The sequence below is a fragment of the Nomascus leucogenys genome, chromosome 10, assembly GCF_006542625.1.
Source record: "Nomascus leucogenys isolate Asia chromosome 10, Asia_NLE_v1, whole genome shotgun sequence".
Classification (NCBI taxonomy): Eukaryota; Metazoa; Chordata; class Mammalia; order Primates; family Hylobatidae; genus Nomascus; species Nomascus leucogenys.
Genome location: NC_044390.1, coordinates 89471323 through 89485982, shown reverse-complemented (window position 1 = coordinate 89485982; position 14660 = coordinate 89471323). Strand labels below are relative to the sequence as shown.

At 41.7% G+C, this 14660-nt stretch overlaps 1 protein-coding gene across 15 annotated transcripts in view; it reads left to right on the top strand.

Annotated features, from left to right (window-relative positions):
* Window positions 1–14660, top strand: part of CLIP1 (CAP-Gly domain containing linker protein 1) — a 151843-nt gene that overhangs the window by 125124 nt on the left and 12059 nt on the right. For all 15 annotated transcript variants that reach the window (XM_030821560.1, XM_030821553.1, XM_030821559.1 and 12 more), the window contains one exon: window positions 9379–9431. In XM_030821560.1, coding sequence (XP_030677420.1) covers window positions 9379–9431 — 53 coding nt within the window. The remainder of the gene's footprint in view (window positions 1–9378; window positions 9432–14660) is intronic.

Here is a 14660-nt window from a genome sequence, read left to right as displayed (position 1 = left end):
GGGGATCTATGCAGCCGATCACTGTGTCTGCCCCACTCCTTGCTTCTCTGAAAGGGCTTTGCCATACCAAAATGACTGAGGCTTCCTCTTCCGTTTTTTCCCATTACCTTCTCCACTTCCAGGAGCAGAAGTCTGTGTGTGGGAGGCAAGACTAGAATTTCTCAGACACAGGGAATGGGTTTTGTGCTGTTAAGGTACAGCTGCTATTTTGGACCCCAGAACACTTGCTTGATTCGAGAAGAGACTAAAATAGCCCAAATGTGAACACCTCAGTTGAGCAGAAAGTTCTTCATTCTGTGAGAATCCTGGCTTCTGAGTGCCACTACTAACTCATACCCATTGAGAGTACCACATACTGACTATGACACATTCGTTCACGCAGTGCGTGGTTATTGAGTGCCTACTGTGTGCCTGTGTTCCAAAAATAGAGGAGATCACAATAAACAAAACAGAGAGGCACTTCTCCTCTCTGGAGATTTTTATTCAAGTGGTTTTACTGAGCCTACAAAGCAGAAGTTGTATATGTCATGACTGTGGACTTCTAATGTCCTTCATTTCACCTGAGCTACTATTTTTCTTAGCGTAGCTGACAGACATAAAACAAAGTACCCACCATGTTTATTTACAAAATAGGGTTATGCATACATGAGCTCTTGGAGATTTTCCAGTCCAGTGTTCCCCAAACTATGATTATTTGTGCATCACTTTCACTGTAACATGGTTCTCTGAAATATTTTTCTTTAACTCTCCCTTTTTTCCCCTTTACGTATCCATGTTCTTTTTTAACCTTTTATTAAAAGTTTCAAGCATACACAGAAGCAGAGTGAGCAGTACAGTGAATCTCTGTGTATAAAATTCCATTAGCAATTAACTCTTGGCCACTCGTCTCTGCTGTACTCCCATTCATCCTCTCTACCTTGTTTGCCCTGCATTTTTTTTTTTTTTTTTTTTTTTTTTTTTTTTGAGGTAGTCTCACTTTGTCACCCAGGCTAGTGTGCAGTGGCATGATCACAGCTTACTGAAACCTCCAACTATAAGGCTCAGGCAATCCTCCTGCCTCAGCTTCCTGAGTAGCTGGGACTATAGGCATGAGCCACTGCACTCAGCTCTACCCTGAGTGTTTTGAAGCAACTCCTAAATCCTAGATACCCTGTCAATTTCATCTATAAATTTTTTTATTTCCAAAGAAATAAGAATTATTTAATCAACATGTCACATGGATACATATGTAACAAACCTGCACATTGTACACATGTACCCTAAAACCTAAAGTATAATAATAAAAAAAAAGAAAAAAAGAATTATTTATTTTAAATTGTAATGTTTTTAAATTAGAAATATATTTATAGTATGAAACAATACAAATATGTGTAATTTAAAAGTTATTACTCCTCTTCATTGCCATTTCATTGAAGCTACATTATAAATGGTATATTTTTCCATGGTGTTCCTCATGTATATACCAGCATATGCAAATGCATATATGCATACATTGTTTTTGTTTTCTACAAAAGCCATATTGCACAAATTACTCCAACTTGCTTTCTTTTTCTCAAAGTCATCTTTATTGAGGTCTAATTTACATCAAATAAAATTTACCTTTCATCGGTATATAGTTTGGTGAGTTTTGACAAATATATACGGTCATAAAACTGACCCCACAATCAAGATTTCCTTCACCCCAAAAGATTCTCTTATCCTTCTTTATAGTCAATTCAGTCTCATTCCCTGAAAACTCTTCTCTTTTCTGATCCAATGGTTTTACCTTTTTTAGTAGGTCACATAAATGGAGTCAAAACAGTATGTAACCTTATTCATAAACACAGTAAACATAAATGGATTGAACACTCTGAATAAATGGCAGAGACTAGCAGAATGGATTTTTAAAAAAGGGTCTACCTATATGCTGTCTATAAGAGATGCAATTTAGATTCAAAGCCACAAATAGGTTGAAAGTAAAAAGATGGAACAAGATATACCATGCAAACAGTAACCAAAAGCAAGCTGGAGAAACTATACTACTATCAGATAAAATAGATTTTAAGGCAAAAATTGTTACTAGAGACAGAGAACAACGAAAAAATATCAATCCATCAGGAAGATATAACAATTTTAAATGTAGGTGTACCTAATAACAGAGTCCCGAAATACATGAAGCAAAAACCGACAGAATTAAAAAGAGAAATCGACAATTCAACAATTATAGCTGAAGGCTTCAGTACCCCATTTCAGTGATGGATAGAACAACTATGCAGAGATGAAGAAGGAAACAGAAGACTTGAATAACACTGAATCAACAGGACCTAACAGTCATCTGCAGATTGCTTCATCCAACAGCAGCAGAATACATACACTTCTCAAGTGCACAGGGAGCATTCTCCAGGACAGGTTATGTGTTAGATGATCAAATGATTTTCAGTCAATTTAAAAGGGTGAAATATTTCAAACTGTTTTCCCTTACCACAGTAGAAAACGTTAGACATTATACATAAGGAAATTTGGGAAATTCAAAACATTATATAGCCTCATGTATCTAGTTTCTTTTTAATTTTTTGAAATGGAGTCTCACTCTGTTCCCCAGGCTGGAGTGCAGTGGTGTGATCTTGGCTTACTGCAACCTCTGCCTCCTGGGTTCAAGCGATTCTCCTGCCTCAGCCTCCTGAGTAGCTGAGATCACAAGTACGCGCCACCACACCTGGCTCATTTTTGTATTTTTAGTAGAGATGGGGTTTTATCTTGTTGGCCGACTTGTCTCGGACTCCAACCTCAAATGATCTGCTGCCCATCTCAGCCTCCCAAAGAGAAAATCTTTCTCTATTTTTAATTTTAATTTATTGATTTTTAATTGTTATTTTTCTTTTTTTTTTTTTGAGATGGAGTCTCGCTCTGTCTCCCAGGCTGGAGTGCAATGGCACAGTCTTGGCTCACTGCAACCTCTGCCTCCCGGGTTCAAGCAATTCTGTCTTAGCCTCCTCAGTAGCTGGGACTACAGGTGCGTGCCACAACGCCCAGCTAATTTTTTGTATTTTTAGTAGAGATGGGGTTTCACCATGTTAGTTAGGCAGGATGGGGTCTCTGTCTCCTGACCTCATGATCTGCCTACCTTGGCCTCCCAAAGTGCTGAGATTACAGGCGTGAGGCACTGCACCCAGCCCTATTTTTATCTATTTTATTATTATTATTTGAGACAGGGTCTCACTCTGTCACCCAGGCTGGAGTGCTGCGGTGCAGTCTTGGCTCATTGTAGCCTCCCACCTCAGCTTCCTGAGTAGCTAGGACTATAGGCGTCTGCGCTACACTTGACTAATTTTTTTATCTTTTTATAGAGACAAGGTCTCACTATGTTACCCAGGCTGGTCTCGAACTCCTGGGCTCAAGTGGTCATCCTGCCTTGGCCTCCCAAAGTACGAAGATTACAGGTGTGAGCCACTGCGCCCGGTCTCTCTAGTTTCTTTCACATAGCGTATTCCTTTGGAGGTCTATCCATGTTGTTATGTATATCAGCAGTTTGGGATTATATCATAGTTGCTTTATCCATTTGGACACTGGGTTGTTACAGTTTGGGGGTATTTTTTTTTTTTTTTTTTTTTTTTTTTTTTTGAGATGGAGTCTCGCTCTGTCGCCCAGGCTGGAGTGCAGTGGCGCCATCTCAGCTCACTGCATGCTCCATCTCCCAGGTTCACACCATTCTCCTGCCTCGGTCTCCCAAGTAGCTGGGACTACAGGCGCCCACCACCATGCCCAGCTAATTTTTTTGTACTTTTAGTAGAGACAGGGTTTCACCATGTTAGCCAGGATGGTCTCGATCTCCTGACCTTGTGATCCGCCCGTCTGGGCTTCCCAAAGTGCTGGGATTACAGGTTTGGGGGTGTTTTGAGTAAAGTTGCTTTGAATTCGTGAAGAGGCCATGGCATATGTTTTCATTTATCATGGGTAAACACCTAAGAGTGGACTTGCTAGTGTGGTAAATGTATGTTTACCTTTTTAAGAAATTCTCCGGGAGGCTGAAGCAGGAGAATGGTGTGAACCTGGGAGGTGGAGCTTGCAGTGAGCCGAGATTGCGCCACTGCACTCCAGCCTGGGCAACAGAGCAGGACTCTGTCTCAAAAAAAAAAAAAAAAAAAAAAAAAAAAACAAATTCTCAGGCCAGGCACTGTGACTCATGCCTGTAATCCCAGCACTTTGGGAGGCCCAGGTGGGCAGATCACCTGAGGTCAGGAGTTCGAGACCAGCCTGATCAACGTGGAGAAAACCCGTCTCTACTGAAAATACAAAACTAGCCGAGCGTGGTGGCACATGCCTATAATCCCAGCTACTCAGGAGGCTGAGGCAGGAGAATCGCTTGAACCCAGGAGGCAGAGGTTGCAGTGAGTGGAGATTGCGCCATTGCAATCCAGCCTGGGCAACGAGAGCGAAACTCCATCTCAAAAAAAAAAAAAAAAGAAATTCTCAAACCATTTTCCAAAATTAGTACTATTTTACATTCTCACCAGCAATTTATGAGGTTTCCGGTTATCCCACATACTTCTTAGCACCTATGGGTTTTTGTTTTGTTTTGTCTTTTTAAACATTAACCTATTTGCCAACTAGGGAACCACTGGGATGGAGGGCTTGGGTGCCCAGGTGGCACATGGAGTGTATCTCACTGTGGTTTCAGTTTACGGTCTCCTGATGACTGATGATGCCGAGTATCATTTCCTGTGCTTACTAACCATCTGTCTCTCTTCTTTGGTAAAATGTCCGTTCAAATATTTTGGTCATTTTTCATTTTGTTTTTGTGTCTACATATTATTGCATTGTGAGAGTTCTTACTATATTCTAGATACAAGTTCTTTATTGGGTTGTGTTTTGCGAATGTTTTCTCCCCATCTGTGGCTTGTCTTTATACTTACTTTTCTTTTTTTTTTTTTTTTTGAGACAGAGTCTCGCTCTTTCACCCAGGCTGGACTGCAGTGGCGCTACCTCAGCTCACTGCAAGCTCCGCCTCCCGGGTTCATGCCATTCTCCTGCCTCAGCCTACCAAGTAGCTGGGACTACAGGTGCCCGCCACTGCGCCCGGCTAATTTTTTATATTTTTAATAGAGATGGGGTTTCACTGTGTTAGCCAGGATGGTCTCGATCTCCTGACCTCGTGATCCGCCCGCCTCGGCCTCCCAAAGTGCTGGGATTACAGGCTTGAGCCACTGTGCCTGGCCGTCTTTATACTTTCTTAACAATATCTTTTGAAGAGTAGAAGTTTTAAGTTTTGGTCAACTCCACTGACAGGGCTTAGAAGCAACAAAACCCAGTACCAATGAGCACAACTAGTGTCTAGAGCTTGTTTTCTAAATACTCTTCACTAAAGGAGCCAGAAGTGCATAGAGAAATGGCTGATGCCAGGGCTGGGACGGAAAGAGTATAAGGTGAGCTTGGAATATTTTGTGTACCAAAAAGCAAGGAAGCACTCAAAGAATAATAGAGATTAGTGGAGAGGACATCAGAGCCATCTTGAAGAAGCTCCCACTGACCAAATGTGAGATAATTTGAGCATCAAAATAAATAGAGATATAATAGATTATAACCGATTGAATAACAGGAAAGCATGAATCTAAACAGGTATTAATAAATAAATGGAGGTCGGGCGCGGTGGCTCACGCTTGTAATCCCAGCACTTTGGGAGGCCGAGGCGGGCAGATCACGAGGTCAGGAGGTCGAGACCACGATGAAACCCCATCTCTACTAAAAATACAAAAAATTAGCCGGGCGTGGTGGCGGGCCCCTGTAGTCCCAGCTACTCGGAGAGGCTGAGGCAGGAGAATGGCGTGAACCCGGGAGGCGGAGCTTGCAGTGAGCCGAGATTGCGCCACTGCACTCCAGCCTGGGTGACAGAGCAAGACTCCGTCTCAAAAAAAAAATAAAAATAAAAATAAATATAAAAAAATAAATAAATAAATGGAAGCCAGGAGTAGTGGCTCACACCTGTAATCCCAGCACTTTGGGAGGCCAAGATGGGCCGATCACTTGAGGCCAGGAGTTCGAGACCAGCCTGGCCAATAAAGCGAAACTCCATCTCTACTAAAAAAAAAAAAAAAAAAAAAAAGATACAAAAAATTAGCCAGGCATGGTGGCACATGCCTGTAATCCCAGCTACTTGGAAGGCTGAGACATGAGAATTGCTTGAACCTGGGAAGCGGAGGTTGCAGTGAGCCGAGATTGTGTCCCTGCACTCCAGCCTGGGTGACAGAGCGAGACTCTGTCTTGAATGAATGAATGAATGAATGAATGGAAAATGAAAGCCCTTCCTCATGGTAGAAGGCCAACTAATATTTAATGGATGGAATGACAGAATCATACAATCACCATATGGTAACCAGTGTGGTAATAATTTGTTCAGGCAAGAATCATCAATCTGTGCTAAAACAAGTATGTAAAAGTTTGTTGACTAACAGGATATTTACATAGTTTCAAAACATCCCCCCAAAATACATATTAATTACAGAGAAAAAAATAGTATTTTTCCAGTGGAGAAACATGGAAGATACTTCCTCCTTAACCAAGTGACCGAAGTTAACCTCACCAAAAATCAACAGTGTGTACCTCCTGATATCATCTGCTGAGAAGCACACAGGATTACTTCTGTGGTGTTCCTGCCAAAAAGTGTATGATTTGACTCTAATCACGTGGAAACATCAGACAAATCCAAACTGACATTCTACAAAATAACTGGCTTATACTCTTCAAAACTGTCAAGGCCATAAAAGACAAGGAAAGAATGAGGAACTGGCCGGGCGTGATAGCTCACACCTGTAATCCCAGCATTTTGGGAGGCCATGGCGGGTGGATCACCTGAGTTCAGGAGTTCGAGACCAGCCTGGCCAACATGATGAAACCCCATCTCTACTAAAAATAGAAAAGTTAGCTGGGCGTGGTAGCACACATCTGTAATCCCCACTCTTTGGGAGGCTGAGACAGGAGAATCGCTTGAACCTGGGAGGCAGAGGTTGCAGTGAGCCAAGATCTCACCACTGCACTCCAGCCTAGGTGACAGAGTGAGACTCCGTCTCAAAAAAAAAAAAAAAAAGAAAAGAAGGGTCGGGCGCAGGAGCTGATGCCTGTAATCCCAACACTTTGGGAGGCTGAGGCGGGTGGATCACCTGAGGTCAGGAGTTTGAGATCAGCCTGGCCAACATGGTGAAACCCCGTCTCTACTAAAAATACAAAAAATTATCCAGGCATGGTGGCAGCGCCTGTAATCCCAGCTACTTAGGAGGCTGAGGCAGGAGAATCACATTAACCCAGGAGGCTGAGGTTGCAGTGAGCTGAGGTAGGGACATTGCACTCCAGCCTGGGCAACAAGAGTAAAACTCCGTCTAAAAAAAAGAAAAAAGAAATAAAACTGCTAGATGCAGCTTGCTGTCTCCTAGATTGGGTAATAATCCTGGACCAGAAGAAGAAAAAACATTGTTTTCTATAAAGATCACTATAATAAATATCAAACATCTCTTCCTTGGAAATTCAGGCACATGGACCCTCTAAGAAAGAGGGAGAATCTTTGCGTATTGTGTTTTTGTAGGGTTGAATTATTTTTCAAATATTCATTAATGATTTTTATTTTCTGTTTTGTGAATTGTCTGCCATGCTCTTTGTCCATTTATATATTCATTGTAAAAATTTTCCAGTTTTAAGTATTGATTTTTTTAACTTTTAAATTATAAAACTAAAACAGATTCCTTCTTTAAAGAATAAATATAAACTGTACAAAGGGCATAAAGACCAAAATGAAAACTCTTCTCATCTCCATATCCCACTCTCCAGATGTTCTCTTTCTCATTTGATTTTTTAAAGTTTGCCTCCTACTCTTTTTTCTTCCTTTCATTCTAAAATTTTCTAAATATTTCTGTGAATTAGTCATGCAGCAAAAACATATATCTTAATGGGCCAGGACATCAAAGAGTCTATAAAACTATGTTAACCTTTACAGATTTCATGGTAAAGGGATATTTATGTTCAGAACATAATATAAATGTATATTGAAGAATTTTTAAAATAAGACCTCATAGCAAAGCATGAACATAAGTAATAATAATGACTATAACTACTTAGAGTGAGCTAGTAACTTAAATTCTAGGCTGTTGGAAGCCATTACATAATCTTTGGTGTTATCTTTTTATTTTAAAAAATATATAAGAGCTTTTTGACCCTTTAAAAAAAATTAACAGTGTGCAGCCTGGCCAACATGGCGAAACCCTGTCTACTAAAAATACAGACATTAGCTGGGCATGGTGGTAGACACCTGTAATCCCAGCTATTCGGGAGACTGAAGCAGGAGAATCACTTGAACCTGGGAGGCGGAGGTTGCAGTGAGCCGAGATCGCACCACTGCACTCGAGCTGGGCAACAGAGCAAGACTCTGTGTCAAAAAAGAAAAAAAAAAAAAATTAACAGTGTGAGTTGAAACTGGTGGTATTTGGCCAAACTGGGTAGTGCAGGTTGGAGGTAGAGATGATTCCTCCTTCACAAGATTAACTACCTGAATCTTTTGTTTTTTATCCTTCATGAGATCACAAAGAACCACTGGAAATTCTTTTGTAACCTCTTTGTTTTATACATGAGAAACAAATGCTTGAATAATGCTTGAATATACTAACCACTCAGTGAATGTGTGTTGAATTGATGGATGAGTAAATTGAGGCCCACAGAGAGTATGTAGCCTGTACCTAGTCCTCTGCAATTTAGTGACACTTGACTTCTGCGGTTTAAGTAAAGGAACTAGAATGTTAGCAGTGGAGCTTTACTCACTCATTTAATAATTTTTTTTTTTTTTTAGACGGAGTCTCACTCTGTCACCCAGGCTGGAGTGCAGTGGTTCAATCTTGGCTCACTGCAACCTCTGCCTCCTGGGTTCAAACGATTCTCCTGCCTCAGCCTCCTGAGTAGCTGGGATTACAGCACACACCACCCCACCTGGCTAATTTTTACATTTTTAGTAGAGATGGGCTTTCACCATGTTGGCCAGGCTGGGCTCGAACTCCTGACCTCAGGTGATCTGCCCACCTTCGCCCTCCCTCCAAAGTGCTGAGATTACAGGTGTGAGCCACTGCGCCTGGCCAATTAACATTTTTGAATCCTTAAGATGTGCTTCATTGTGTTCAAGGTGTAATTGTTTAATATGTTTAACTCTCAGGTCCCTGAGGAGGGGGAGTTACTGAGGTCGTAAGTGATTTATATATTAATAACTGCACATCCTGTGATAGAGTGACCACTTGTCCCTCTTCATTGCTGGTGAGGAAAGCCAGTGGCTTTAGCTGTCCTGGAGCCTGGGGGATGTACATGTGGGATGAGAAATATGCCTCTCTGTGGCCTGGTTATCAACTGAAGTTTTTTGTGTTTTTTTTGTAGCTGGAAGAAGAAAGATCTGTGCTCAATAATCAGTTGTTAGAAATGAAAAAAAGGTAAGCTTTCTGTTTATCGTTGTATGTGTGTGTGTTTAATAAGATGTCAGAACATGATATGTGTGGTAACTTACAGTAGAAAACAAGTGAGCTTCTTAGATTCGGAAAATGGCATTGTGATAGTTTGGTACTTGTAACTGACAAAATATGAAAATCCATTTGCAGGGCTAGGCGTGGTAGCTCATACCTGTAATCACACCACTTTGGGAGGCCAAGGTTGGCGGATCATGAGGAGTTCGACACCAGCCTGACCAACATAGTGAAACCCCATCTCTACTAAAAATACAAAAAATTAGCTGGGCATAGTGGCGGGCGCCTATAATCTCAACTACTTGGGAGGCTGAGGCAGGAGAATCGCTTGAACCCGGGAGGCGGAGGTTTCAGTGAGCCGAGATTGCGCCATTGCACTCCAGCCTGGGCGACAGTGTGAGACTCTGTCAAAAAAAAAAAAAAAAAAAATCCTTTTGCAGAGGTTTCACTGTTACTAAAACAAAAATAGTTTATAAGCCATGTTCAGTTGCTTTCACTCAGAGGTGATCTAAAATCAGATTGTCTCATGTTACACCACTGTTACCTCCTAGTTTCAGTAACTAAAAATACTAGAATCTTACATATAGTTATTAATCTGGATATAAATACTGATTTCAGTTATATAAATATTTTAATGTTCACTAATAATGGATAATGTCATTTTAAGTGTTTCTATTTGCTTTAAAAGGCTTTCTTTCTTACTCTCCCATGATAGTCAAATGATACTCAAATTAAAAACTAGGATAACTTTTTCAGTACTTTCCAATAAGGAAGAACATGGCCCACACAAATAATTGTGTAGAAGTTTGATGCTTCTATAAGCTGATAAGTCTTTGTCTGCTCTTTTAAAATGTGCAGTTTTTGTTTAGAGAATGTCTGTGATACACGGTCCAAGCAGGTTTAGGGGGTGCTACTGCAGAGAACCACAGTGTGTTCAGTGGGTGCTGCAGAATGGGTGCATATCACAACAGTGATGTTCTTTTTCGCTTGTTAAAAACAAAACTAAAAATAAAAACAAACCTTAAAGAATAGCATAACCAGTAATTTCTCCATGCTTTTGTGGAGTGTTTTATTCCTACTCGTCAGGGCAGAGGGGGTTTCCCCACCAACCTACAGAGGTGTATGTTTTACGCAGCACTGTCTCCTCTGCCAGCATAGCAGTTGCTTAGGAGTTGAGGGCTTTATTTATTTATTTAGATTTAGCTATTTGGATTCCATAAGCCACATTCTAAAGGATGTTAGGCCTTGGTCCAGGGATGCATTTTCTTTTTTTAATTTATTTTTTTCAAGACATGATCTTGCTCTGTCGCCCCAGTTGGAGTGCAGTGGCTCAATCATGGCTTACGGCAGCCTCAATCTCCCGGGCTCAATTGATCTTCCCATCTCTCAGCCTCCCAAGTGGCTGGGACTACAGGCACGCGTGATCACACCTGGCTAATTTTTTGTTTGTTTGTTTGTTTGTTTGTTTTTTGAGACGGAGTCTCGCTCTTTCGCCCAGGCTGGAGTGCAGTGGTGCGATCTTGGCTCACTGCAACCTCCGCCTCCTGGGTCCAAGCGATTCTCCTGCCTCAGCCTCCCGAGTAGCTGGGAGTACAGGCACCCGACACCACATCCGGCTATATTTTTGTATTTTTAGTAGAGACGGGGTTTCACCGTGTTAGCCAGGATGGTCTCGATCTCCTGACCTCGTGATCCGTCTGCCTCGCCCTCCCAAAGTGCTGGGATTACAGGCATGAGCCACCGCACCTGACTTTTAAATTTTTTTTTATAGTGACAAGGTCTTGTTATGTTGCCCAGGCTGCCTTTCTTTTTTTTAAATTTAGAATTATTTAGTGAAATTTCACTAAGGTGGTGTTTATACTCAGAATGCATGTGTGTTTCACCGCTGCCATGCCCCTGGTAAGTCTTTGTCTACTTTGTCTACCTTTTTTTTTTTTTTTTTAAAGGCAGAGTCTTGCTCTATCGCCACCTCCCAGGTTCAAGCAGTTCTCCTGCCTCAGCCTCCCAAGTTACAGGGATTACAGGCGTGCGCCACCACACCCGGCTAATTTTTGTAGTTTTAGTAGAGACAGGGTTTCACCATCTTGGCCAGGCTGGTCTCTAACTCCTGACCTCGTGATCCATCTGCCTCAGCCTCCCGAAGTGTTGGGATTACAGGTGTGACCACTGCGCCTGGCCTGTCTGCTCTTTTAAAATGTGCAGTTTTTGTTTAAAGAATGTCTGTGCTTTACACGGTGCCAAGCAGGTTTAGTGGGTGCTACTGCTGAGAACCACAGCCTGTCCAGCAGTTGCTGCAAAATACTACATGGGCATGTATCACAACAGCGATGTGCTTTTTTGCTTATTAGAAACAACACTAAAACTAAAAACAAACCTTAAAGAATAGCATAACCAATGATTCCCAGCCCAGCCAGATGTTCTCCAGGGAACTTGAAAAGTGATGCCTAATTTGCCATGCCTAAACCTCGTTCCTGTTTATAGCCACAGTTCTGTCTCTGTGGGCCTTGGGGTATTTAATTTTACATAAATAAGGTTTTTATTTCTTTTTTAAAAAAAACCCTTATGTAAGGAGTTATCAAGGACATGTGAAAAAAATAAATAGGGCTTGTTCCTGCAGCATTCTGGCAAGGGAGCTGTGGCCGGGCACAGTGGTTCATGCCTGTAACCCCAGCACTTTGGGAGGCCAAAAAGGGAGGATCACTTGAGCACAAGAGTTCAAGACCAGCCTGGGCAACGTAGTAAGACTGTGTCTCCATTTAAAAAAAAAAAAAAAAAAAAAAATTGGGCGCTGTGGCTCACGCCTGTAATCCCAGCATTTTAGGAGGCTAAGGCAGGCGGATGACTTGAGGTCAGGAGTTCAAGACCAGCCTGGCAATACAAAAATTAGGCCAGGTGCGGTGGCTTACACCTGTAATCCCAGCACTTTGGGAGGACGAGGTGGGTAGATCACGAAGTCAAGAGATTGAGACCATCCTGGCCAACATGGTGAAAGGTGAAACTCTGTCTCTACTAAAAATACAAAAATTAGCTGGGCGTGGTGGCACGTGCCTGTAGTCCCAGCTACTCAGGAAGCTGAAGCAGGAGAATTGCCTGAACCCGGGAGATGGAGGTTGTAGTGAGCCGAGATCATGCCACTGCACTCCAGCCTGGTGACAGAGCAAGACTCCATCTCAAAAAAAGACTAGTATCTCCCTACATTTATGTAGCACTTCATAATTCACACATTGATCTAATCTCAAAACAATCCAGTGAGATATAATGGTGGAGCTTGCATTTTTAAATGATGAAAGTAGCTGGACGTGGTGGCACATGCCTGTAGTCCCAGCTACTCAGGAGGCTGAGGTGAGAGGATCACTGGAGCCCAGGTATTCAGTGCTGTGTAGTGCACTCTGATCATGCCTGGGAAGAGCTGCTGTACTCTAGCCTGGGCAACATGGCGAGACTCTGTCTCTAATATAAAATAAATACGTAAAATGATGAAACAACTAAAGCTCAAAAAGTTAGGCAAGTTGGCCAAGGACTCAGGACTAATAAAAGACAGGTTCAGGCTAAAGACTCAGGTCATCAGATTTTTATGCTGGTTCTCTTCTCAGTGAATTTTTAAGCTTTTTATTTATTTATTATTTATGTGTATCTTTTTTAAAAAGAGATGATGTACTTAATGATGAAGTTCTTATCATGTAACTTTAAATTACATGCCTTTCAAAATATGGTTAAGCATGGGACATTTTTCATGGCTTAAAAAGATGGAACATGGCCAGGTGCAGTGGTCCACGCCTGTAATCCCAACACTTTGGGAGGCTGAGGCAGGTGGATCACCTGAGGTCAGGAGTTTGAGACCAGCCTGGCCAACATGGTGAAACCCCGTCTCTACTAAAAATACAAAAATAGCCGGGCATGGTGGCGGGCACCTGTAGTCCCAGCTACTCAGGAGGCTAAGGCAGGAGAATCGCTTCAACCCGGGATGCAGAGGTTGCAGTGCGTCGAGATCATGCCATTGCACTCCAGCCTGGGCAACAAGAGCAAAACTCCATCTCAGAAAAAAAAAAAAAGAAAAGAAAAAAAAAGATGGAACAAATTTGGGGGCCGTGAAGTTGTCTCTTCTACTTCTCTCTGTTCCTGTTTTATGTCCTCAATGTTTAGGAGGATGTCTCTTGAAAATCACTCTTAATTTTCATCAGAAATTATGGATGACTTTTTCTGGGAGTGAAAATTTCACTCCTAGTTTCTCATATGTAGAAGTATTTTTTTGTTTGTTTGTTAATTAACCCTTATGGAAAGTTATTTCTATTTTAGAAACCTGAATGTAAATGGATTTTAGCTAATACTTCATAGCTAATACCTTCATTGCCTTCTAAAAGTCAGTTTGATAAAGGATTCATATGTAGGCCTATGTGTATAATGGTTAAATAAATATGTCAACCATTGAGTACCAAAAAGAACTTAATATACTATTAATTTAAAAAGCCTTGCAAATACTTACATTGTGAATATTTGAAATGTAGTTGGTCATACAAGAACTGACAGTTTAGTCAACACTTAATTCGGAAGTGATCGTTAAACATACAAAGTTAAGATAGTAATAGAATCACTATGGCCAAATGGTCATGATATTCAAGTGCAGAACTTACTCCCAACTGTAGGATTAAACTGGTTATCATTAAGAAATTAGTAGAATCCGGCTGGGCGCGGTGGCTCACGCCTGTAATCCCAGTGCTTTGGGAGGATCACCTGAGGTCAGGAGGTCAAGACCAGCCTGGCCAACGTGGTGAAACCACATCTCTACTAAAAATACAAAAATTAGATGGGTGTAGTAGCGGGTGCCTGGAATCTCAGCTACTCAGGAGGCTGAGGCAGCAGAGCTGCTTGAACTCAGGAGGTGGACATTACGGTGAGCCGAGATCGTGCCACTGTACTCCAGCCTGGGCAACAGAGCAAGATTCCATCTCAAAAAAAAAAAAAAAGAAAGAAAAAGAAATTAGTAGAATCCTTCTTTATTTGCTGTGGGTTTTTTTTTTTTTTTTTGGTAACTTTAAACATTGAGTTGCAAGCAGTATGTAGTAAAAAATTTTTCCCCTGGCCGGGCGCGGTGGCTCATGCTTGTAATCCCAGCACTTTGGGAGGCCGAGGCGGGCGGATCACGAGGTCAGGAGATCGAGACCACGGTGAAACCCCGTCTCTACTAAAAAAAATACCAAA